At 39.2% G+C, this 27,926-nt stretch overlaps 1 protein-coding gene across 3 annotated transcripts in view; it reads right to left on the bottom strand.

The window, feature by feature from the left end:
• The window catches only part of CDKAL1 (CDK5 regulatory subunit associated protein 1 like 1), a 608,612-nt gene that overhangs the window by 171,850 nt on the left and 408,836 nt on the right, over positions 1-27,926 (bottom strand). For all 3 annotated transcript variants that reach the window (XM_052648580.1, XM_052648579.1, XM_052648581.1), the window contains one exon: positions 25,629-25,774. In XM_052648580.1, the coding sequence (XP_052504540.1) occupies positions 25,629-25,774 (146 nt within the window). The remainder of the gene's footprint in view (positions 1-25,628; positions 25,775-27,926) is intronic.

Below are 27,926 nucleotides of genomic sequence, written 5' to 3'. Positions count from 1 at the left end.
GAGATCCAACCAGTCCATCCTAAAGGAGATCAGTCCTGAATGTTCACTGGAAGGACTGATGCTGAAGCTGAAACTCCAGTACTTTGGCCACCTGATGCGAAGAGCTGACACATTGGAAAAGACCCTGATGCTGGGAAAGATGGAGGGCAGGAGGAGAAGGGGACAACAGAGGATGAGATAGTTGGATGGTATCACCAACTCAATGGACATGGGTTTGGGTGGACTCCAGGAGTTGGTGATGGACAGGGAGGCCTGGTGTGCTGCAGTTCATGGGGTTGCAAAGAGTCGGACACGACTGAGAGACGGAACTGAGCTGAACTGATGCTCATATACACATACAAACCTTAAAGTTAGAGCGCTTAACCCGCATATCAAAACGAATTTATCCTACAGAAAAGCTGTAAGTTTTTAAGGAAATTTTATAGGAAAACAGGGCTTCTCCACGACCATTTCCATCACTCTGACTTCCAATGATCTCCAGTTAGACTTTCATCTAATTTTTTTCTCTTGTTCATTCAGAGATTTAAAACATTTGACTCCTTTAGTAAGGTTTAAGCCAGACTTCTATAGTCATATTTAGCAAACTGGAGGGGGGAGAAGTGAATGCTAGTGGTAGAGGCAAGGCTAGTGGTAGGGTGGGATTAGAAGTAAAGGAATGTCAAAGCTGTTATCAAAGAATGTCACTGAGAGAGGACAATGGGGTCCAGGCCAGGTGGAAACCAGGAGATCAGAGAATTAGGAGAGATCAAATGATAAGAGTTCATGACAAAGATGAAGAACAGGAAAGAGAGAGCACAGGGAGGCTGAAGTTTACCCTCTGGCAGCCACTCATTATTGTAAATGGACAACATAATTTATAAAATCATGCTGAATAAGAGATGAAGAAGTGTCTAGAAATGAGGCCATTTTTTCTGACAACATCTTAGTTAAGACCACACATTTGTTTGTTTTCACACATGAGTAGTTTCCACTTTTCTCCAAAATAAATTCCTGGAAAAAACGTCATGAAAGTCTGCCTTTTCTCAAAGGAATAATAAAGATATTGGTTGCTGCCCTCCTGGTTGTGACTCAACATTAAGTAAATCAGAGATGAGACTAAGAATATATCATAAAATGCAAAGATAAAGTAATAATCATGTATAACAATTTAAAACAGCAAAACTATGTTTCAAGTTTTAGAATGGTAGACTTTTTAGAGCAAAGGTGAACTTCAGAGCATGTTGAAACTATTCTCTGCATGCAAAAGATGAGACTCAAACTGAAGGTACAATGATTAAATCAATTTTTCCAATTCAACAAAGCTATTTTTTTGATTTCAAATAAATGTCTTCACTGCTGCTACTGCTACTGCTAAGTCACTTCAGTTGTGTCCGACTCTGTGCGACCCCATAGACGGCAGCCTACCAGGCTCCCCCGTCCCTGGGATTCTCCAGGCAAGAACACTGGAGTGGGTTGCCATTTCCTTCTCCAATGCATGAAAGTGAAAAGTGAAAGTGGAGTCGCTCACTCATGTCCGACTCCTCACGACCCCATGGACTATGGCCCACCAGGCTCCTCTGCCCATGGGATTTTCCAGGCAAGAGTACTGGAGTGGGGTGCCATTCACAGCCTATTTCAAAAGAATCCCACAATATGAGCAAAGTTATACTGTTTATTTTGAATATATACTGATATGTACTCTACTTACAGTGAATCTACAGAAATGAAAAATGCAATTGTATAGTATCATAATTTTGGACTATCTAACATTAATACATTAGCTGTACATACAGTCACCCATCTGTATCCAAGGATATGGAACCCATGGGAGCTGAAAGTACTAAGCCACTTTATGTAAGGGACTTGAGCCAACATGAATATGGAAAGCAGACTGAAAAAGAAAACCCACGGATTCTGACATCTACTGGGGCTTGGGAACCAAATCCCCAGGGAGACCAAGAAACAGCTGTACGATGAATTTTAACTTGTTTCTATAGTCTCCACTTCAGAAAAAATGAAAAGGAATTCTTAGCCAACTCTTTACATGGTAGTTGGAAGCTGGACACAATTCAAATGTTCAACAATGAGGCATAACTAAGGAAAGAAGTGAATGTTAACTTTCTAAAATGTTATATAACCTCTTAAAATGGACAACACTGAATCATGGAAATGTGTATTCAAAAGAATGATGTGAGAGATATGGATACAAACTAATAGGTATTCAGCGGTAAATTCAGCGAACAATAATAATTAGTTGAAAATTAACTGACATTGTATTTTTTTTTCTATAAAGTTCTTTCATGTAGAGGAGCAAGGGTTCACAAAAATCAGTTTACTATTTATTTATTTCAAAGAGAATGACTACAGCACATATATATTCAAAGATTTCCCTTAAAGCTTTCGTTTCCAAGGCTCAGAGAAAACGATAGTTTGAATTCTTTTCATTCATCTCCATTTCACTGCTCATTTAACAGACCCAAATCTCTGTCTCCAAATGGAATAAGGAAGAAGTCAGAGGGGTGGCCTGTAAATTCTAGAGGGAGAGGGGTGACAAGAACACTCATCCTCCTTTGCGTTTTTTTAAAACTTGCTTAAATTTATAACAAATATAAACAAGCAAAACCAAATCAAGACAAAAAACTAGAGCAGACAAGTAAGTCTTCAAAAAAAAAAAAGAACTGAAAGCATACAGAAAAGCAACTAGATAAGAGCATGCTTAATCAGAAAAAGTGTGTCTGATTCATAAATACTATCTTATAAATACTGATAAATACTATCTTAGCCTATCTTAACAATCCACAAAGCAGAAGGAATTTGGGGGAAGAAAAAGGATGGGATGACAAATGTACTAGTGACAATTAACCAGAACCAACTTGAAAAGTGCTTGACACTGGAGGATGTATATTTTTAATAATAACCTGACCATTGGCATCATCTTATCTTGCCTACATTAACTTTCACCTTTTTCTTGATTTTTTCAATTGCATTAAAAAAAATACATTTCACATTTCTCTATAAACTACTCAATCCCTGAGAGTAGGTATAAATGAATAAATTTGTTAATGTTAAAATTATATAAGCTCATGTCATGTATCAAACTGTTTCATACCTTGTCCCCTCAAACATTTACTTCTAATATTGATGCTTTTTATCAAGTCATCTCTATAAAGTAAAACCTAGCAGATTTAAGCATAATATGCATATTACTTTGTTGGCTAAAATGGAACTGCCATGTCTTGTTATTTTACTATCTCTATATTTATTTACAAATTAATATAAAAGGAAATGCCACACACTAAAATTCATGATACATTCTTCAAGGACAGTTTCCTCTCATGTGAAGACATTATGTAAACCAAAGGAAAACAATTGTAACTTTCCTTTCCCATGTCACACCATGTGAGTAACTAACGTACCCCATTAAAGTGAATGACACAGAAAATGATGAAAGAGCCATGATGGATTTGTCCCCATTTTGCCAGGGAAAAGTGAAATGGCCATGATCAATGGTAAATAAAAATATATCATGCCATTCCATTGCTTCTATTCTCATGAAAATTCGCACTCTGTTCTAACATAAATGAAAAGCAAACAGAAAAGTAAAATAAAAACCAAGGGAAATTTGTAGCAGATATTCTCTAAAAGGGGGGCTTCCCAGGTGGCACTAGTGGGAAAGAAGCTGCCTGCTAATGCACGAGAGAGACGCTGGTTCAACCCTGAGTCAGGAAGATCCCCTGGAGGAAGAAATGGCAACTCACTCCAGCATGCTTGCCTGGAGAATCCCATGGACAAAGCAGCCTGGAGGGCTACAATCCATGGGGTCATAAACAATCAGACGTGACTGAAGCAACGTAACACACACACATTCTCCAAAAGATAAAATGCTAGTTATTAGAAAATGGAATCATTTATGATTGAGAAGCAAATCTTTTAAATGATTTGGAAACTTCCAAAATTGTAACAGGAAAGAGATAGGGAATAAAGTGTGATAAGGCAATGGAAGAAGAAAATCACTTGATTTATGTACTTCAAGAGCTGCAGCTTTTTGGCTTTCCAAACCAAAAACTAATTTATAGAAAGAACATGAAGATAATCCATACCAAAGCACCGTCCTCAAGGGTTCCTGAGACTCAAGAGTCAGGCACTAACCAGAGGGTGTGAGGTCACAGCCACCTTGGCTCACCCTCTGGGGTCCAGTTCCTCACAGAACCTCCCCATGAAATAAAAGTTCCCTTTAAGAGGATCTACTGAAACAAACATACCTAGAGATGGACATTCAGTCACCTCAGAGTAAATAAATTTAAGCATATATCAAAGGGCTAACAAGTTTCCATTTGTCTGTGTGTCTCAATTTCAAATCACTACTTATCTTGAAAGACTAATGGTAGAAAAAAATTGAATACAAATTGAGAAACATTTACCTTCAAACTTAAAAAAAAAAAAATCATACTGAACTGCTAATGTTTTGCCCATATTCATCCTCGTGCTTTCAACCTTAGATCACTCTTTCAACCAGTATTTAACCTGAGTGATCTAATCATAAGGTAACAAGGATGATTAATGCTGATGCAATGTACTTCTTGCCCTGCCCTAGCCTAAAATATATTGGACAGATATGATTCCCTCTGAGAATCATGAAGTGCAATACAGATGTGGCACACGATAAAGTGAATACTAATGCACTTCTTATTAAACATCACTAACAAGACAGAAATAAACAGAAATCACACAAAGCACATAGTACACTGGCTTAGCTACTTAGTGACTAAAACACAGCAGAGTCAGACATGACTTATACTGACTACACACCACCACCACACTGGCATCTCCCTTGGGCTGTGAGAGGATAACCAGCGATGGGAACAAGTGGTGTGAAGAAGCCAAAGCCTGGGCAGAGGAAAAGTCATTGAAAGAGCCTTATGGCCAGGCTGTGAAGGCCACTGAGAGTGGGAGGAGGGCTAACATGACCAGAGGTCATCCCCTCCCTCCTCACACACAAAAGCAGCCTCCTTTACTGGTAATGGTTTACAGATAAGTCAGCTGATCCAAGCTGGTGTCAGGTCTAAGTATGAGTCAAGCTCTCTTGACAACTTAAATCAACAGTTTGGGCGCAGTCAACCCGCCACTTACTGGAGTTCCCGCCACAATCTATTGTTTAGAATTAACTGAAACTGATTACATCTCCCAGGACTCTGGGCAGTAGCCAGGCCATGAGAGTTCTGAAGATAATCTACCCTCTTTCAATAGTGCTCAAAATTAACTCTTGGGCTAGGCAGAAACCTGTGCAACAACTCAGGAGAATACTTTTCTGTACTTATTTTAAAACAGTGGAACAAGGTAATGTCTTACACCACTCAGAGCGGACAGAACTAATTCTGCTTTTAAATGAAATTACATTTTGTACCTGGGGGCAGAAAAGGAAGAGGCAGTGCTAGCAGCCTGTACTATTCCACATACTAAATGGGTAGGTGAGTTCATTCAAAAACATGCAACTTCTGACATTTCTGGACAAAATTATCTTGCATATTGGCTCTTCAGAATTCTTAACCTATTCTCTGTTATTTCTTCTTTTCCTTAAGTCAATAAAGACACCAGTCAAATGTAAATTTTATTTAGGAAAGAAGTTTTCAGGCATTATCAATCAATGACATTTCAACAAGAATAACTTCATGCAAAATTAACTGCCAGTGACGAAGATTTTGAGGTGTTCCAGGAAAGCAAAGGTTTACAGTGAAGAGGCAGTTTGATTTCTTGTTCCTCTGCCTTTTCTAAAACCCAGCCTGTACATCTGGAAGTTCTCAGTTCATGTACTGCTGAATCCTAGCTTGGAGAATTTTGAGCATTACCTTGACAGCATGTGAAATGAGCACAACTGTACAGTACTTTGCACATTCTTTGGCCCTGCCTTTCTTTTGGATTGGAATGAAAATTAACCTTTTCCAGTCCTCTGGACACTGCTGAGTTTTTCAAATTTGCTGACATATTGAGTGCAGCACTTTAGCAGCATCATCTTTCAGGATTTGAAATAGCTCAGCTGGAATTCCATCACCTTCACTAGCTTTGTTCCCAATAAGGAGAGGGGAGCCTGGTGTGCGGCAGTCCATGGGGTCACAAAGGGTCAGATATGACGTAGTGACTGAACAACAATGAAGAGGAAAGACTGAAAGGTTTAGAGGACTGGAACAACTGGGGGTTGAATGAGGCCATGGGGTAAACAAGGGAGAAGGGTCTTGAAATGGTGATGGAAATTCTAGTTCTCAAAAAAAAAAAAAAAAAAAGTGACCCCAATTCAAAGCATGATCTTTAGAGACATTCAGTTCAGTTCAGTTCAGTTGCTCAGTTGTGTCCAACTCTTTGAGACCCCATGAACTGCAGCAAGCCAAGCCTCCCTGTCCATCACCAACTCCCAGAGTTTACTCAAACTCAAGTCCATCCAGTTGGTGATGCCATCCAGCCATCTCATCCTCTGTCATCCCCTTCTCCTCCTGCCCCCAATCCTTCCCAGCATCAAGGTCTTTTCCAATGAGTCAGCTCTTCGCATCAGGTGGCCAAAGTATTGGAGTTTCAGCTTCAGCATTAGTCCTTCCAATGAACACCCAGGACTCATCTCCTTTAGGATGGACTGGTTGGATCTCCTTGCAGTCCAAGGGACTCTCAAGAGTCTTCTCCAACATCACAGTTAAAAGCATCAATTCTTTGGCACTCAGTTTTCTTCACAGTCCAACTCTCACATCCATACATGACTACTGGAAAGACCATAGCCTTGAACAGACGGACCTTTGTTGGCAAAGTACTGTCTCTGCTTTTTAATATGCTATCCAGGTTAGAGACATTAGTAGACTTTAATTAGTAGGTGTTGCACTTTCACCTTCTTCTCAATCTTTTGGATGAATTCTGCCAAATAAACTACGTTTTTAACCTAGTGGGACATTTTCTAAAAATTTGCAGAAGAAAATAAAATAGAAAAATATCGTCAGTGAGTTTTTCTTCTTCCATACTGATTTTGTGTGTATCTTAAGACTGCATAGGCCACGTGCATTGTGTTTTTGTTTTTTAGTTATCACCTGACAACTGTTCTGTGTAGTGGTTGTGCTGCTGTTGTTATTGCTATTAGAAGAAAAAGTAGCAGCAATCATTTAATGAGTGCATACCAAGCACTGTACTAAGTAAGTCTTGCTGCATATTAGCTCACCAAAGTCTTAGAACCTTAAAGAAAGGGTACTGCTATCCTCATTTTAGAGGTAAGAAAACCAAAGTCAAAAAGGTTAAGCAACTGGGTCAATATTCCAAAGATAGTCAGGATTTAAACCTAGCTTATCTGGCCTGTGCTCCAATATTATGACTTTAAGTATTCCCACACAAAAAAGTTTTTGTTCAGAATGAAGATATGGGGCCATCTCCAATACAACCAACTTACAGATTTCTGTCTGACATTTTCAGAAATGAGCCTTTTTACGTTCAGAAATGAGCCTCTTGAGTCAAGAGGTGCCACAGAAAACCCTAGAGACTGACTTGGCCATTTGTTGGTGTTTAGCTGCTCAGTCACATCCGACTCTTTTGCAACCCTGTTAAATAGATATAAAACAGAAAAGACAAAAACAAAGAAACCCCAAAACTTCTCTAGGCTTTGGTTGAGAAAAAGGAAAGACAGACCATGTTTCTAAGCTTCCTTCTCATTCCTTACATTCATGAGCATACTAATTAAACTGGCAAAACCACAGATCTTTTCTTTTTTTTGGAGTAAAGAATAAAAGAAAAAGAGGAAGAAACATGTGTTTCTAATGAGGTTACCATCATAGCTCTTAACAGTATCATTTAGGATGCTGGTGTTAAACAAGCATTTTTACTTTGGAGATAAAATATTTGGGGGGTGAAGAAGGAAAGAGAAAATGACCATTGCATAAATAAAATGATTTGAAAAAAGGTCAAGCGGGGTGGGGAGGGGGGAATATATATATATAAAGCCAGAAGCAACATTTCAGGTTCCTTCCTTCATGCTAGCTGACATAAGTAAATTAAATGGCCATATTGTTATTTAGCATCTCCTAGTGGCCTACCGACATATGAAACATTTTGAAGGATAGACTTAAATAGGTTATATGTTGCTTAATGCTGTATGGATGATGATCCCTATGTACACCCAACTAAGTAAGGAAAAATTTTTTAAAAGATGCATGCCACACAAGACAGCAGTTCACTGTGTGTAACAGCTGAAGCACAGGCTGCTTACTGCTATACTGAGTGACTTCTAAGGCTCTGGCAAAGGTATTATTTACATTTCATATATCCAATTCATACCCAAAACCACTAAGACATATGCCATCTAGACTCCAGTGTGTTTTTTTTAATGCAAAAAACAACTCCTTTAGAAACTCTAATTCTGTACACAGCACCTGACACAACAGTAGAAAGAATAACACATGGGATCTGAATTAGGAAAAAAATAATAATACATCTGCAGTATTGTAAATAACGGGCACCCAGAAATAATTTCTCTTTAAGCTGAGAGAGAGAGAAAAGAAAAAAGGAATAACTCCATGATGAACACAATAGAAATCAATTATTATAGTTAATAATGAAAACCAAACCAAAACAAGAAAACATCTAACAAATGAGACATATGACATATGACAAAGCAACAGAAATAAAATGAGGTAGGTGAGGTATAACCTCCCTTTTGCCACTAAGGAAACACACCTAGTTTATATATGGATAAACAACAGGTGAGGGAATGCAGACTAAAAAGAGTTCACTTCCTACCTTCACAAAAGACACTCTGACCACAATAAGGAATGAAAAGCAGTGACTGGAAATGATAAAATAAAGGTTTACTTGACTTCAGAGTTCACCTTTACCAAAAGCACTCAAAGTCACAATATTTGCAAAAGGGTAGGCAGTCCTTCTATTTTATATCTAAGTATAACTTCTATTACTTAGCCACAAGTTTATTCCAATGTTTCAATGACATTTTTATAAGCATACATTCCATTAAACCAATATGAAATAAACAGACACAATGAAAAATTGCAACATATACATATTTATACTTGAAGGACCAACTTTGGTTTCTGCATTTTCTTTTATGGAATTAGCACCAAATTAGTTTCTCTGAAATCAGTGTTTCTTTAGTTTTTCTCAACTGCTTTTACAGCAGAAATAGAAATACAAAATCCGGTCTGGAAACATACAGTATGGACCAAACAGAGCCTGTCTGTATATACTTGCCTGCATTGTTAGATTTATTTCTCTTGGCTTGGTATTATTTCTAGAAAAATAATCTTGAGCCCTGCGTTTAGCTAAGTAAGAAGTTCTATTAATCCCCACCTATCTTAAGCAGCGAATATTCTAGCAATTTGTTTGAAGGCAGGCATAAATTCACTCTGCCCTTTCCGCTGGTGCACCAAGCACTCCAACGGCTTACCCAAGGGAGAGTGCGGAGCAAGGAGAGACTCCTGTTTGACCCCTGCTGGCAATCAATTTATGGCCGCAAGCACAGAGCCTGAGAGTCCTTGCAATTCTTTATTAACTTTTGTAACTCTTGGTATTATTCTTATTCACATAAATGTCAAATTCCTATTGGTAACCTGACCTAAAAGTGTTCACAAGCTCAGCTTACACCCTTTGAACACCTCAGAAATGGAAAAATTAAATTAAACTTAATATATTTTAAATTAAACACCCAAGAAAGGAAATTAAAAAGAACCGTTTCTGCTGCTAAACAGAGAATACCGTGCTGTGTGAAGGTTGATCATTTAGGAAATAAAAAACAGTTTGGAAGAGTCAGCTCTCTTACAGTAGCAATAATGAAATCACTGTCTTTCAGTGAAGGGGGTTGGCAGTGAAGAATGAGGCAAACTGGAGAGAGGAAGGGAGCTGAATTTCCAAGGCTATTTTCTAGAGAATACAATTATTTTGCCTTAAAATATGGTGCATGTTGGCATGAGACTGCTAGGAGGAGGCTGTATGCACTGAATCAAAGCATAAAGACAATCGTTTTCACCCTTTCTGAGACCTGCTACAACTAGGTGATGATGAAAGAGGCAGGGGCGCTGGGTTACAGAGCCTCTGGCTCCCTGAGCTGAGACAGGTATTCCGTCCTCACTAGCAAAGCCTTTGTGGTCCTTACTATAGGCTTTTCTACTACAGGTTTCTGAAATCTCCACATCCCACAACACAAGTTAGTCCTACGTCAACAACAACAGAAATCCTTCATTCAGCGGAAATACACTGGGTTTATGTTTCAGGCACTATAGTAGGTGCTGGAGAGAAATACATGAAGAGACTCATGAAGTTATACAGGGTTGGGAGAGTGTCTGTGGAGGGAAACACAAGCACAGAACCATGTGGGAAGCACCATAATGGAGATAAACTATAAAGAGATTATACAGGTGAAATCCTTGCAGAATTTCTGGCATATACATTAGTAACTAGTAGTTGGTATAATGGCTACTGTTGTCATTTCTGGTACTGAAGGCCAGAAATGGGGATCTAAGGATGATTTTTTTTTTTACTGGAATATAATTTTGATTTAAAAATATAAGGTCAGTACCTATTTTAGAAACAACAATCTGGCAATGAAGAGAAGAATGGGCTGGAGGGAATGAGCCTGGAGTTTGGAAGGGGTTTAGGAGGCAGCACAATTCAAAGAACCTCTGTGATGAAGGCAGTGACAGTGGGGATAAGGTGTGGGACATGAGTTGAGCGAAAGATCAAACGCATGAGACCTGGTGGCAGATGAGACTGAGTGGGAAGGGGTGAGCTGCTAAGTCACTTCAGTCGTGTCTGACCCTGTGCGACCCCATAGACGGCAGCCCACCAGGCTCCCCCGTCCCTGGGATTCTCCAGGCAAGAACACTGGAGTGGATTGCCATTTCCTTCTCCAATGCATGAAAGTGAAAAGTGAAAGGGAAGTCGCTCAGTCGTGTCCGACTCTTAGCAACCCCATGGACTGCAGCCTACCAGGCTCCTTCATCCATGGGATTTTCCAGGCAAGAGTACTGGAGTGGGGTGTCATCGCCTTCTCTGGGAAAAGGTGAGAGGGAAGTTCAAAAGACTGTGCTCTGACTTGGATGGATGAATGGGGGGCTTCGTACTAAGATGACGAGAAGGGCAGGAAGAGTAAGCGTGAAAGGTGAGCACTGAGCACCTGAGGGACAGGCAAAGGCTCTCATTGAAAAGCAGTCTGTAGAAGGATGCATGCGTGTGAGGGCCGGGGAGGGAGGGGACAAGCGTGGACTAGACTGAACCTGACTCACAGAGGAGGGAGCTGGCCAACATAAGAGAGAAGAAAATTAAGGCTGGAAGAAGACTGCCTGCCGGAGTCTGCAATGAGGAACTTGACAGGAGGGAAGGACAGTGGGCAGAAACCAGACCCTGGAGGGTTGAGAAGCGGACAGAAAGCTGAGATGGTGGAGGCAGGCAGTGGAAGCAGCCACTCTTCAAGAGAAAGTGGGCGTGAGGAGGAATGAGTCACAGGTAAATGCAAGCTCCATGAAGGGTTTCTGGAGAATGGGAGTAACTGGAAAGAAGAAAAGACCAACACTCATCAGAAGAAAGCTAAGAAAATTGGGGGGGGGCGGGAATGATACAAATCTTCAGTAAGACTTGAATTCAAAATAACTTAGCTCATCCTTTTGAAAGTTAAATTAAAAAAAATTTTGGGGGGCAGTGCTACATAAGCATGTGGGATCTTAGTTTCCCAGCCAGGGATCAAACCCACACCCCCTATAGGAGAAGCGCCACTACAACGCCAGGCAAGTCCCACATCCTTTTCATTTTATAGATGAGGAAACTGAGAAAACGCTACCTCTGCTCTGCTGTTACCATAAGAAGATCTGAAGTCCTCATTCTAAGCAATATTTACTAGTAAGTGGAAAGAACTAGGGTTGCCAATAAACATTTGAAGAACTGCCTCTAAAAAATAAAAATAATGTCTTACCAAAGAATTAATAAATGACCAGGTTGTATTATTCTCTGTAGAATTCAAGAATCTTTACATTTTAAAAATTCTTACTTCCTCAATCAAAGTTCTCTTTTATGAAGATAACCAACAGAAGGAAAAAAATATCTTGAAAGGCTTCAACAAATTTATATGTTTCAATATGAATGTCGCCAGAGACAGGAGAATATGGTTTCTGTATTTTATAGAATAAAGAACAGGCTTTGAATTGTAGATCACACACACACACACACACACATATATATCTTCTTTAATCTTTAGTTTTTCAACCTAAAAAATATGTGACTAGCACCATAAACTTCCAAGGTTATTATGAGAACTGAATGAAATTATGAATTTAAAAGCACCGAACAGCCATAAAAGGCACTTTACTCAGAACAGTGCTTCTTGAACGATTTGTGGAGAATAACCAGTTTTCCTTCCAATTCATTATGGACCCATACATTTCTAAAATGTAAGATGCATTACTAAAAATATATATCATAAATTTGATGTCCTGGAAATGTTAAATTACTAGAAAATCTACGTGCTTGCTTTCAGTTTCAGTAATAATCTTTACATCGATGACAAAGAATTTGCAAACAGGCACTGGTCCATGAGCCAGTTTTTGAGCAGTACTTATTCAGAGGATAGCACATTCAATAGTAGAGCACAATAAATAGTTAAAAAGATCTAGCTCTGGTACCCAGCAACTAGGGCTCAAAGTTTTCTCTGTCACTTACTATCTGTGTGACCTCAAGCTCTCCTGTGCTTCAGTTTTCTTCATCTCTAAAATGTGACGGTCAAAGATACCTGCTTCAAAAGGTTGTTTTAAGAATTAAATCAGTTCATATATATAAACCAATCTGAAGAGTGATTGAGACATTTTTAAGTACTCAGTAAGTATTAACTATTAATATAATTATTCAGTAATACACATACAAAAGGTCATGACACTAAGTGCAAATATTTTTATGCAAATGTTTTTCTATTTGTATATTTCTGTTGCTTATTTATGTGGGGAAAAATAGAGATTTATTTTTGCTTACAGAAAGGGAAAACATACATCTTTTATGCATGAAAATATTAGTCAAAAATGTTTTAAAATTTAATAGTTTTCTTAAAGTTTCCTATGTACCAGGATTTTTAATGTTGTAAAGTGTTTCCCATTAAATTTAGTCTCTTTTATCACTAGAAGAAAAATTCAGGGAATTACACTGCTATAAAAGTTAAGATGAATTCTGACTTTCTTATAAGCAGAAAAACACTCTGCAAAATTTAATTATATCATGATTCTTGAAAGCACAAATTATTTAAAAGGAAGAAAAAAGAATGAAACCCAATTATAACTGTTGAAAGAGTCAGAACTAGACAATGAAGCAACTTTTTTCAAGGAAAAACTGAAAAGAGTAATTTTTTCAAATGATATAATTAAAACACTGAATCACAGTAAATTAGGGGAAAATATATGAGGAAGAGCCATTATTGGACGGTTGAATTAAAACAGTATTTTCTAAACATATTTAATGCTTGGTCTTATTTACATGTTTAGACTAAAAACAATTTTACTCCAAATAATAATTCAGGGAAGAGAAATCTGCTTACTTTAAAGGATACTGGGTTTCCCTGGTGGCTTAGATGGTAAAGAACCTGCCTGCTATGCGGGAGACCAGGGATCAGTCTCTAGGTTGGGAAGACCCCCTGGAGAAGGGAATGGCAACCCACTCCAGTATTCTTCCCTGGAGAATTCCATGGACAGAGGAGACTGGCAGGCTACAGTCCATGGGGTTGCGAAGAGTCAGACATGACTGAGCGACCAATACACTCATTTTTAAAGTCTTTATTTGATTTGTTACAATATTGTGACAGATTGCCACCTCCAGTGTACTGTCATCTTGAACTGGAGATGGTAGCAGAAGAGATATACTTAAGACTTTGCATCTACTTTCTTATAACTAATCAATTCATTTACATTTGGCTGCACTGGGTCTTCTCTGCTGGGTGCCATGCTTCCTCTTGTTGTGGTGAAGCGGGGGCTACTTTTCGCTGTGGTGTGGAGGCTTCTTTTTGAGGTGGCTTCTCCTGCTGCAGAGCACAGGCTCTGGTGTGCAGGCTTCAGCGGCTGGGGCCCATGGGCTTACTGCTCCACAGCATGTGGAGTCTTCCTGGACCAGGGATGGAACTCGTGTCCCCTGTACTGGCAAGTGGATTCTTTACCATTGAGATACCAGCATCTACTTTCTGATTTAGCATGACAGATACAAGCAGTGGGTAGAAAGATATGCCCTAGAAGTTACAGAACCACAAGAAGGGACCCATCATGAGGCTGAGGCAATTAACAGTACACACAAAAAGAACATCAAGATAAGAAAAATTGAAGTTAACACTGATTTCTATTTAACATGAGAGCAAAAATATATATATATAGATGTTAAATTTCTTCAAGTCTTCAAGTTTTAAATGGCATTTTCTGACACTCACTCAAAATAGACAACTGATAATTTGCCAAAATATTATTTATTTTGGGAGGTGGTTTCAGTATGTGGTCATTTTAAAAAATAAAATCACCATCCCCACCAGCAGCAATAAAAAATAAAGAATTTTTATTGGCTTATGTGCAAAAGGAAGTATGATATTGAGAAAAGATACCCAGATGCTTAGAATTACGATTACAAATACAATTCATTTTAGAGGCAGTTATCAAACTTTAAAATGAGAACTTTAAAAAAAGTGTATGTAGTAGCAGAGATTGTTGGTGACCCCTCCATATTCACTCCTGCCATCTTCTACAGAAACAGATCATTAGCTAGACACATGGATGCCTGGAAGGAAGTATTATTTCCCATTTTCCCTTGCAGCTAGGGATGGCCATGTTCTAATCAATGATACATAAGTGGAAGTGTCATATACAACTTCCAAGAAGGTAACTTTTAAGGTAAGGAGGAGTATATGCATGCTCAGTTGCTAAGTTGTGCCCAACTCTTCGCAAAACCATGGACTGTAGCCCACCAGGCTGGTCTGTCCATGGGATTTTTCAGGAAAGAAAACTGGAGTGGGTTGCCATTTCCTTCTCCAGGGAATCTTCCTCACCCAGGGACTGAACCTGTATCTCCTGCACTGGAAGGCGAATTCTTTAACATTGAGCCACCCGTGAAGCCCTTTCTTAAATTCTTCCTACTTTTTGTTAGCTGGAATGCAGACTTGATGGATGGATTTTAAGCAGTCATCACAGACCGTGACACAGGAACTCATCCTGAGGATAGCTGAGCAACAAGATCAATCCTGAGTCTTTGCTATGAGGGACCATTCCATCAGCTCAAGATCACTACCTCCTCAATTTTTTCTTTAAATGTGAGAGGGCAATATACATCCATCTTCTTTGAGATATTATTTTATGTTTTTGGCCATTCATAACCTTATCTAAAGTTGCCAAAGCCTCTGACTGTGTGGATCACAATAAACTGTGGAAAATTCTGAAAGAGATGGGAATACCAGAGCACCTGACCTGCCTCTTGAGAAACCTGTATGCAGGTCAGGAAGCAACAGTTAGAACTGGACATGGAACAACAGACTGGTTCCAAATACATTGTCACCCTGCTTATTTAACTTATATGCAGAGTATATCATGAGAAACGCTGGGCTGGAGGAAGCACAAGCTGGAATCAAGATTGCTGGGAGAAATATCAATAACCTCAGATATGCAGATGACACCACCCTCATGGCAGAAAGTGAAGAATAACTAAAGAACCTCTTGATGAAAGTGAAAGAGGAGAGTGAAAAAGTTGGCTTAAAGCTCAACATTCAGAAAACTAAGATCATGGCATCCGGTTCCAACACTTCATCAAATAGATGGGGAGACAGTGGAAACAGTGGCTGACTATTTTTCTGGGCTCCAAAATCACTGCAGATGGTGACTGCAGCCATGAAATTAAAAGATGCTTGCTGCTTGGAAGAAAAGTTATGACCAACCTATATAGCATATTCAAAAGCAGAGACGTTACTTTGCCAACAAAGGTCCATCTAGTCAAGGCTATCGTTTTTCCAGCAGTTAAGTATGGATGTGAGAGCTGGACTATAAAGAAAGCTGAACACTGAAGAACTGATGCTTTTGAACTGTGGTGTTGGAGAAGACTCTTGAGAGTCCTTGGACTGCAAGAAGATCCAACCAGTCCATCCTAAAGGAGATCAGTCCTGAATATTCATTGGAAGGACTGATATTGAAGCTGAAACTCCAATACTTTGGCCACCCGATGTGAAGAGCTTACTCATTTGAAAAGACCCTGATGCTGGGAGGGATTGAAGGCAGGAGGAGAAGGGGATGACAGAGGATGAGATGGTTGGATGGCATCACCGACTCAATGGAGATGAGTTTGAGTAAACTCCCGGAGTTGGTGATGGACAGGGAGGCCTGGCACGCTGCAGTCCATGGGGTCTCAAAGAGTTGCATACAACTGAGTGACTGAACTAAACGGAACTTTATCTAAACTGGAGTGCTACATTCAACAGAATCAAAAAGTATGGCAGAAGTTTAGTTGGGCAGCAGGTAGAAAGAGCCTATACTGTAGGCTGGAAAGCTAATTAATGTTACAAGTTGGCAAAATACTTGGTCAAACTGTCACCTGCTGAACCTTGGAAGACAGACCAAATGTTAACTAAGTTTGCAGCAGTAGAATTGTTACAAATGATTCAGAATGTTAAACACTATTTGGCTTCTCCTTGCTGTTCTTAGCCACAAGGAACAGACTTGGGCTAGCCAGCTGCAAGCTGAGATGGAAGAAAATAGAGCTTTTCTAAGAAAATCTTTGTGAATTACTGTCTAATTGGACTAAGAATCCTGTGATTTTGAGGTTTGCAGGTTTGCAAAAGCCAAGGAAGGCTCTGGCTACAATACCATGGAAGATGGAACTGGTGCCCTGTCATGCACTAGTACCAGTTTACCAGCAGGGATGGGATTAAGAGTATTTTAGATGGTCTGAAAGGAGTCATCAGTAAGTTCAGAGGAGGGAGATAAAGGGGCCAGAGGTCAATAAATAAGACAGCCTTCAGGTTCAAAACTATGTCAAGACATGACTTTTGACTACAGTTGTTCATGGAACTGACAAGAAACAGACTGAAAGCATACTAAATTTTTGAGGGGATGGAATTGCTAAAGATACACCAGGATGCCATGTATAGACTGGACAGTTTTTAAAGCAATTTCCACATCTCTAATCAGCACCAGAAGGAAGCAGGCATGGGAGTGTTTGAACACAGGCAGAAGATCACATTGCTTACTGCCTTTCTCAGATATGGCCATGAAGGCCTGTCAACTGGGGAGCTGCCCTCACAGAAGGAAATCAGGGCTTATCGGACGGGACAACTGAAGAATGTCCTTCAGTACTAGAGCAGAAAATAGTCATGATTTCTACCAAGCAGTTCTAATGAGGTGGATGAAACTGGAGCCTATTATACAGAGTGAAGTAAGCCAGAAAGAAAAACACCAATACAGTATATTAATGCATATATATGGAATTTAGAAAGATGGTAACAATAACCCTGTATGCGAGATAGCAAAAGAGACACAGATGTATAGAACAGTCTTGTGGACTCTGGGAGAGGGAGAGGGTGGGATGATTTGGGGGAATGTCATGGAAACATGTATAATATCATATAAGAAACGAATCTCCAGTCCAGGTTTGATACAGGATCCTTGGGACTGGTGCACTGGGATGACCCGGAGGGATGGTACGGAGAGGGAGGTGGGAGGGGGGTTCAGGATGGGGAACATGTGTACGCCCATGTCAGATTCATGTTGATGTGTGGCAGAACCAATACAATATTGTAAAGTAATTAGCCTCCAATTAAAAAATAAATTTAAATTTTAAAAAAAGTTATAATACTCATCTTATTTTTAAACCATTTTAAACAAAGACTTTATACCACTCTTTAGTTTATAGCATCAGTCCACAGAAAGCCACAACTGGACCTTCTAACAAGGAAGGAGCATCAACCCTAAGTCACGGTACAGTAGGACGGGGTAACTAGATGGGGCGTGGGTTCTCTCTCTCAGATAAGGGCTGAGCTCTGTATGAGGCAAGAAGAGTGATCAAATGGGACAGACTGAGACAGAGACTACTAGTTGCTCCCCACTATCTCACCTACTCTTATTTCCAACAGAGCTCTTCATTTACAAATGGGGACAAAGCCACTCAAAATAAAGGTGACCTTTCTTAGCCTTTCTTTCTGCCAAGTGCAGACACAGGACTAGGTTCTGACCAACTGGATATAAACAGAGTAGCACGTGTGACTTTCAGAAAGCATTTAAAGGGAAGGAACACATACTCTTCTTTGCCTCTCACATTCCTGCAGACTAGAATGCACATCTGATGGCTGGAGCTCAGTCTTAGACCATGAGATGGAAGCTTTATCCTGCCTGCATCCCTGATATCCCAGAGCCTTATAAAGACCTACTTCCTAGCTCTGGACTTCATGTTCATGACTGAAAAATAAACTACTTTCTTTATGCCATTATTTTTTTTCTGTCACTCACAGACAAGCTGAACCATGACTTTTACATACATAAAGATACATGTTGTTTTTGTTCCAGTTATTATAGTGTTAGGCACAAAACAGATAAGCAAAAAACTGAACCATTTAATTAACATTATTAGAATCAGATGGAAGACTGAAACCCAGTAGAAATTGAAGATCTAGTCCTATAACGAATTAAGTCACTATGGGATTTCAACAAGTCTTTTTAACCATGTCAACCTTGACATTCATCCTATAGCGCAGATTGAAAACACCTAACCTACATACTTGCCTAGGTTTCTGTAACACCATTATGACAATGTGTGAGCCTTATGAAATAAAAGCACCTGAAAGGAAAAATGCTTACTATTAGTATATGACTTTACAGCCTCTAATGTTTACAAGAAAACACTTAGGTAGAGAAAACATACAAAGGGTTGAAGGAAGGTAACATCTCAGTTTCTACAAGAAATATTATATTACAATCATATTACAATAGAAGGTGGGAAGAGGTTAGGGGTGATGAGACTTTTCTCTTAACTGGGCTAGAAGGAAAATAGCTAAATCAATAGAAAACTTAATTACCTTCAAACCAATGAATCAAGTTTGGGGTAATCCAAGAGTAAAATGGCATTTACTGCATGATGTCAAAATCTTCCAAATATAAATATAATATCATGTTCAAAAAAAATTAAAAAATTTTAAAGGAGAGAAGGGAGAAGAGCAGAACTTTACTACCTCTGAAAAAAATCTGACAAAAGATAAAAGTGTGAAAAAGACCCTAGGGTCTCCTCAAAATAACAATCGAGTTAAAGATATTAAAGATGGTGATAAAGAGACAGAAAATATATTTGAGGGAAGTGTTTTGCCTAAGTTATTTTGGAGATGGGTATTCAGTGAACAGAAACACATCTGGAAAGGCATCTGGAATAAAACTTAATTACCGAATCCTTCTTGAATCATTCTTCTTCTTCTTTTTTTTTTTGGGCAACTTTCTTTTCTTCTATTGTGACAAATATTGCTAGTTGCCAAGCCACTAGGAATAAAACAAGATGGAGGTGGGAGGGGATGGAATGAAATACAAGTTTAATATTAATTTGCCTTTTATCAGATTGTGCTCCAGTATGAGCACATGAAAGGAAGAAAAAGAACTCAGCATGCTAAAAAGAGAGCATTACTTTTTTGCAGATAGATGGATAAAGTGAGGCATAGGACAGACTGGACATGGTAATTCCATGACTCACTTAGAGAAATCAGCCTGCCCGGGTGACCCCGGCTTCGTGCCCTTGTGACCCTTCGCTGTCTGAGTGTAGAGTGGAGAGATCAGAGGTCAGAACTTTCTCTGCAAAGCTGCCACTTCACCTCTACTTTGCTTTTGCCACTAGAAGATTCCTCTTTACCCCTGAGTGCTCACTAGTTATTGGTTATTGGGATTTCTCTGGGAAATCTGAGTATAGTAAACTTAGGGGTGTGTGAATGGATGTCACAGGACAAAAGGGACAAATGATAAAGGTAAATTCTGAGACAGCAAATATCATAAAATTACAAGGCAACACAAAGATGCTATCATATGGTGTGACTTACTTTAGACCCATGCAACTTGCAAGTAAAAATAAACTGGTCATTAATTCACTCAAATTTTATTTACTGAGTAAGGGAGATGAATTTTTTTTTTTTTAAGTCCACTGTGTATCTATAGGACTTTGCTGGTGGCTCAGACGGTAAAAGAATCCACCTGCAAGGGTGGAGACCTGGGTTCGATCCTTGAGTTGGGAAGGTCCTCTCAGGGAGGGTGTCATATCACATCTTCTTTTTTAGATTAATTAACTTATTTTAATTGGAGGATAATTACAATATTGTGATGGTTTCTGCCATACATCGACGTGAATCAGCCATAGGTACACATGGGTTCCCCCGTCCTGAACTCCCCTCCCACCTTCCTCCCTACCCCATCTCTCTGGGTTGTCCCAGGGTACTGACTTTGGGTGCCGTGCTTCATGCATCGAACTTGCACTGGTCATCTATTTTACATATGGTAATACCCATTTCAATGCTATTCTCTCAAATCATCCCACCCTTGCCTAGGAGATGAATCTTGTCTCCCATGTTTAAGGTCTACTTAACATAAACCGCAAGGCCATTGGACTTTTAACAAAATAATTTGTGTAAACAGTTAAGTCTTTTAATTCATAAACTATTTCATTTCTTAAGATGCATCTATCAATACGACATTCTTGCTTATTCCGTTCACACATTCATGTGTGAATCTGAGGACTAAGCAGTTGTTTTACTTAGCATTAGAACACATGATTGAGAGGAGAACTCTGCATGTTATCATTTTTTAAACATGTATGACAATATATAGTTTTCATTGGGGAGTGACTGTAAATTCAACACAGTTCAAATGGGGAAGGACTCAAAGTTTATATCTAAGGCCCCAAGGTCCTGGGAACCCTAATTACAATCTCCTCATATATCATGGTGAAAAATTCTCTCATTGGGAGGTAACTCTTTAAAATTACACGAGAAAATAAAAGTAAATGATTCAAACATTCTACTTTCTTAAATCCCAGTATTATGTTAAAAAGACAACAGGCCAACTAGTAAAGTGACAGGGAATGAAAGTAAATTTATGAGGTATTTACTAAAAATTATTAAAGCACTTGAAATTATTAAATCTCTTGAAAACCCGAATTGCATCTCATGCTTTGTTCTATATAGTTTCCTTCCATATTGCTATAAATCCCATCACATCTTTCAAGAAATCATCTTGTTCATTTAAATAAAAACATCAAAGGACTATGGTTAATTTTCCAACTACATTAATAAATTTGAATAGAATAATTTCAGTCATATGAGTGTCTGCTCGTAACCAGCTGTTTTAAATTAATACATTAAGTAATTCAGACACTTTTCTTTGCAAAGGTTGCATGATTTAATAAAGTCCCATATGCCTCCACACGTGCCAACACTTCGAGGTTATCTTCAATCCAGCTGCTGTTATGATAGTAGCTGCCAACTTTCAACCAACTGAAGAGAATAATGAATCAGCTTCAAGTTGGCTCATATGTAAACTTCTACTGCTCCTAGCTAAAACATGGCAATTTCAACTGTAAAGAAAATTAATTAAAAAGATTTCGCCTCTGCTGTCTGAGAAACATGGCCCCACAAATACTGCTGAATGAGGAGTTTCAAAGCGTGCAGCTTCAGGTAAAACCCCATAGTGTGGATTTCACTCTTAAATGCAGTAGGTTGTTTTAAAGATTGGATTTTTTGAAGAAACAGATTCGGAAATGCCTCGTCCCTAATTCATAACATGATTATTTGAGAAGCCTCACACTGCTGGAGAAAAAATGAATTAATGTAACTCTTTCTTTGTTAAAGGTTCATTACAGAACAGGCTTCAGAGGAAACAAGATGCGAATAAAAAGGGCCACACTCACACAGAAGCTAAAAAGCAAGAAGCAAGCACCAGACCTACCATATTAAGTGAGCACCATCATCAAGTATTCAGTATGAGGCACAAAGTAGAGCTGCCTGGTGGCTCAGAGGGTAAAGCATCTGCCTGCAATGCAGGAGACCTGGGTTCGATCCCTGGGTTGGGAAGATCCCCTGGAGAAGGAAATGGCAACCCACTCCAGTATTCTTGCCTGGAGAATCCCATGGACAGAGGAGCCTGGTGGGCTACAGTCCATGGGGTCGCAGAGAGTTGGACATGACTGAGCGACTTCACTCACTCACAAAATAGAGCAACATAGCATCCGATCTCATCACTTCATGGCAAACAGAAGGGAAGTATTTTCTTGGGTTCCAAAATCACTGCAAACAGTGGCTGCAGCCATGAAATTAAAAGATGCTTCCTTCTTGGAAGGAAAGCTATGACAAAGCAGGAGAGCATATTAAAAAGCAAAGACATCACTTTGCTGACAAAAGGCCATATAGTGAAAGCTATGGTTTTTCCAGTAGTCATGTACAGAGGTGAGAGTTGGATCATAAAGAAGGCTGATCACTGAAGAACTGACACTTCACAACTGTGGTCCTGGAGAAGACGTGAGAGTCTCTTGGACTGCAAGGAAATCAAACCAGTCAATCAATCCTAATGGAAATCAAGCCTGAAAATTCATTGGAAGGACTGAAGCTGAAGCTGAAGCTCCAATACTCTGGCCACTGGATGTGAAGAGCTGATTCATTGGAAAAGACCTGATGCTGGGAAAGATTGAAGGTGGGAGGAGAAGGGGGTGACAGAGGATGAGACAGTTGGATGGCATCACTGACTCAATGGACAAGAGTGTGAACAAACTCTGGGAGATAGTGGAGGGCAGGGGAACCCAGTGTGCTCCAGTCCATGGGATTGCAAAGAGTCAGATACAACTTACAGGCTGAACAACAACACAGGAGCAACATGGTAATATCAGACCTTCTTTCTAAGAATGACAATACTGTATTAGATTTTAATAAACACTGGATGAAACAACTATGTGCCGGATCAGTTACCCAGACTGGGAGTCTCTAGAAATCCATGAAACTTTGCTGTTTCCATGAAGCAGGAATCTATTTGGCTTGAAGTTATGCAAGATTTTTATAGGGAAAAATGAGCAAATGTCAGAGCTTAAAATATTTCATTTATTCCTATATGTCCATCATCACTGGAAATGATTCACTGGGTAGATGGACTTCTCTGAGAGGACAGGAAAAGTTTTCTACTAAAGAGAAAGTTAGATTAGAGTCTGTACAAGAGTGAACCTGTACTAGTCCAAGCAAGAAGACAAACTGGACAAAACATATAATTTTTTGGTTCTGATGAACTGTCTAAAACTATAAATAGTACAAGAGTTAATTTAAAAAAGAATTTTAGATCCTAACTGGCTAGACTTGTATTTTCCAATTCCAGTGATTCACAGCACCTGAAACTGAAACTGTGGATGGATGGGTGGGATGGGCTATCTTCTTCAGCAATCTCTAATCCCCTCTTACAGGGACCTCTGATATTTCTAGTGCTGGAAATCCTGGAGATCCCTGGGTAGGTTCTGGAGTCTTCCAGACAGTTTGGGTAATTCTAGAAAAGCTCTGTGGATGCCTCAGAGTAATTCAGAATCCAAAGAAAGAAAAATGAGCTCAGCACTATTTTCTAATTCCTTGGCGTGATCCATCTTTTGACCCCTATTTAGCTCATGGATGCTGCTGAAAGTGTTCAAGAGGCAACAGACTTAAAAGGTCCATCTTTGGAGTAGCATAAAAGGCTAGAACTTGTCAGGAACTTGTTGTCCAGTTAAGCAGCCACAGTAATTCCCAAAAAAACTGAGTTAGCACTTACCCAAATGGAGGCAAAGGAAGCTGTTGATTCCTTTACCTCACTGAATCACATTAATAAAACTATTTGGAAAGTGCTCTTGTCTATTTTGCACAACAGGCTACGTCTGCTCTCGGCAAAATCGTGTGCAAACGTATGAACCGTGTGCTTATCTGCTATTGCTACTGCATCACCAGCTACTGCTCTGGTAAGCAAGAGGCAAGAAATTTCACAGATGTAACGATTTATTCGAGGCTTCCTAGGTGGCCCAGTGGTAAAGAATCCTCCTGCCAAAGCAGCAGACTGGTTTGATCCCTAGGTCAAGAAGATACCTTCAAAGAGGAAATGGCAACCCACTTTAGTGTTCTTGCCTAGAGAATTCCATGGACAGAGGAGCCTGATGAGCTATAGTCCTTGGGGTCTCAAAAGAGTCAGATATGACCGAGCAACTGAGCACAGCACATATCACAACAATTTATTTGTAATTCTGAAAACAAGACACTCACCCTACTGGTGGGCCCAAACTTGTCTGTACATGAGACAGCTTTACACGGAATAAGCTAGAACAGATGCAAAGGGGGGACACAGGCCAACAACAGACATCTAACATAAAAATCCTTATTCTTTAGCTTTGCCCTCCGTTCTCAAGATCAGGAAGTATTAGAGATCCATCATTATTCTGTTTTCTACTTTGAAAGTTGTATATACTTAATGATTATAATTATGAAATCCTAGAATAAGTATACTTTCCATTCACTGATTTGAATATTTGAACAATTAGCTGGATTTGCTTGAATGCAAACCAAGTGTCTTTATTTCTGGTGGTTAGGATAATCAAGAAACGCCTAGAGGTGAAAAAAAAAAAATTAGACACATAAAGCGAAGATGAGGAAGGAAGGAGAAAGTAAACAGAAGAAAAAGACTTGTATGTAGTCAGGATAAGTGGCTAATTGAAGGTGGAAAAAATAATTGCTTACAATTTGTATAAAGCAATCATATCCACGTAGTACTTGGTACAAAGGTACATAATTATAAACAAGATGGAAATAAAGAGTTGTATTTTAATTAAGAAAAACAACAGAGGAAAAAATTATGGGAAAAAAAATTATGGAAAGTAGAAAGACCCATGCCACAAATATGCCAAGATAAATGACATATTCCCCAAGGGGAGAATAGTGCCCTGGACTTGAGAACGTTCCGAATGACCTTGGCCGGCACTATTTCCTGCCTTGTATAATCATAGAAGGCATTCAACCCTTGGTGATGATGAGAAGTAGGATTTTTAAGAATATAATTATAGGCTGCAAGTGTTTTCTGTGGAAGCAAAATTATCATTCATGCCTGAGATTGTGTAAATATGCCTTAATTTTGGTCAATGGCAATTTGAACTTTAAAAAACCAGAATCTCAAAACCTTCTTATAAAGCTCCATTCTTCAAGAAAACTACAGGGGTAAGTGTGTAAAAGCAAAGACGTTCCCAGATACTCTTCCAAAAATGCTATTTCGTAGACAATTATCTCTTTTGTAGTGACATGATTTGACCTATCTCCATGTCAGAAACAGTTGACAACTTCAAAAAGCCACATGAAAGGAGATGTAAGCAGAGGAAAGCTAAAGCAGTTTCCATCTACTAGGCCAGGTACAGAAATGGTCACAATGCACATTACCTTAGGAAGACTGGCAACCTTACACAAATTACTGGTGTGTGATGCCCAGATGGAAGGTGGATAAAACTGAGAGGAAAGAAGAAACCACATCAAGGGTGTCTAAGGAAAACTTAAAGGCTTTGAAAGCTTCAAAAGTCTCACCTCTCCCTGGTGCCTTTAATTGTGGCTACCATAAGTGCACTTTTGCCACATGCTTCTAAAAGGAAAAAGAAACGGTGATTTTCTTAAGTGCTAACAGACTTACTTGTCTTTCAGAAAATCCACCACTCTTTTGAAGTCAGCCACGCAGTATTCTCTTTTCATTTCCATGAGCACACCGTCAGAGGCAGACTGAACTGGTATGTGCAGAAAAGCATAGACTCGGGGGTGATGAAGGATTTTTGCCATTTCCTTGAGAAAGATGGAAGGAGAAAACATTAATCATTTTAACAAATCAGAGAAGGGTTTCCCTCAGATCAACTCTCACAAATGCAAGTGAATAAACACAGCTAAAAACAGACCAATCCTCTAGGCTCCTCAGTGAAGTCCACTGACTGCACTCTAGGATGCATCTGGGAGTTTAACATGACTTCCCGAGGATTTAACAGAAGAGCTGCTTTCTCATGGTCATTGCCTCTCTTAGGTGACGAAACAGAGATAAACTCATGTAAATCCTAGAGACTAAACAGATTTCTGAGTTCTTCAAAAATAAGCACCACTCATCCCTTGCCTCAAGGCAATGTTATAATATTCTGGCCTGTTACTTTAGCAGCAGAAACAGCAATATTTAAGGCAAACAGTTGAAGCTGTAGAATCCTGAGTACTTGAATAAAGTTCCCAAATTTACAGCAAGTCAATACTTTTTTTTAAATACTAAAGCAGAAAAATAAATCTGTGACTCACCTATTTCTTTTTCAGCTAGTTACCAAACACGTATTTTTGAGCATGCAAAAGGCACAGTATCAATGAAGCCAAGCAGTTCACCTCTGGTCACCTACTGCTATCTACCTATAAGCTGCAGAGTTTCAAAGAGGAGAAAGAAGGGAAGAGCAGGAAGAAGAATCTGTCTGGCAAAGTTAAAGAGAGCAGGCTTGAGTGAAATAATTAGGAAATACACAGATTGTTCTAAATTCTTCCAAGGCTATGAAGTGGACAGGAAAAAGAATGGTAAAAGGAATACTGAGGTAAGGAAACCATTTAAGTGAGCAATAAGAAAAATGTGCCAAACTTATGGCCCATCAATGGTGGGGGGGGAGGAGGGGGAAGCGGGGAGAAGAGGGAGATGAGAGAGTGGACACTAAGGGTCCGAAAGAGATAAACAGTGTCAGGAAAGGGACTGCTCTTTAGTAACCTGCATGGGTCCAGTGACTTTAGGTTTCAAAGTACTATACTGTACTCACATCTGCGATCTGATTTTATCATTAGAAAAGCATTTTGAGGGATCTTGAGGACTCAAAGAGCCACCTAATTCCATAGAGGTGACTGCCTCTTTGCTATTCAGGGGTCAGTCATGTATATGTATCACCCATGCCCTCTGCCCCTTCATTTCCTTTCCACTAGTATTTTGACCAAAGCGGAAGAAAAGAATGACAAACTCAAGCTACTTATTTTCTTAGGAGCAGCTTAGTTGGTTTAAAAAAATCCTTCTGATTAAGAAATCCAAATAACCAAATGATATTACTCATGGATATCCTTTATTGACCTTTATAATCCTTCAGGGATTAATTGGGATATAGGACTGAGCAACTAACACACACAAACACACTGTGTTAAACATAGATTACTAAATTGGGACTGAAGTTCAAGAATTTATTTGGCAGCAAAATACCTGGCTAACACATTACCTGAAGTTCTCCTTCACAAAACTTACATTTCTTGCCTGGGTATTTAGTCAGAAGGCTCTTCACCTCCTTATTCAAGACTACTGTGTATAAGGCTGTGGGAGGCAGGCCTGAACATTTATCATCGCTACCGACTCTGAGTAAATACATTGGCCTCCTGCTATGACTCTGCGTCTTTCAGGTTTTTTACACCTGAGTATCAGCATTCTTGAACAGTGTGAAAAAAACAATTACACAAAAACCTCTGTTTTCTAAAGGGGTAGGACTCAGTTTTAGCTAACCTGCAACATACATACTGTGGCAAAAAAAACGACACCTTTACAAGTAACACAATTTGTGAATCGAAGTTCTACTCTCAATCTCTGTGCACTGGTTTTCTTATCTGAAGAATGAAGACAGTGGTAATTCCCACCTCATAGGGTTACTGGGCTATGGTAAGAATAAGACAACCCAGTAAAGTGCTTCTGTGTTAGTATTTAAGATATAAATTATCTAACATTCTTCTTCTTTGGAGAATATTTAAAATTCATACTAACACATTTTCATACATGTTAATTAAAGCATCAATAGGCAGAATTGCTTTCCAACAAGGTAGCTTCCTTAACTAGTAAGTGAAGGAGTGGTAACTTGTACTGATTTGCAAAAAATAAATTTGGAAGGGGTTCCCAGTGAACATGACCTGGGGGCCAGAAGGGGTGCAGTCTCTATTGGAAACACTCAGG

Source organism: Budorcas taxicolor, chromosome 11 (genome assembly GCF_023091745.1).
Source record: "Budorcas taxicolor isolate Tak-1 chromosome 11, Takin1.1, whole genome shotgun sequence".
Classification (NCBI taxonomy): domain Eukaryota; kingdom Metazoa; phylum Chordata; class Mammalia; order Artiodactyla; family Bovidae; genus Budorcas; species Budorcas taxicolor.
This window is presented reverse-complemented; position numbering and strand designations above follow the sequence as displayed.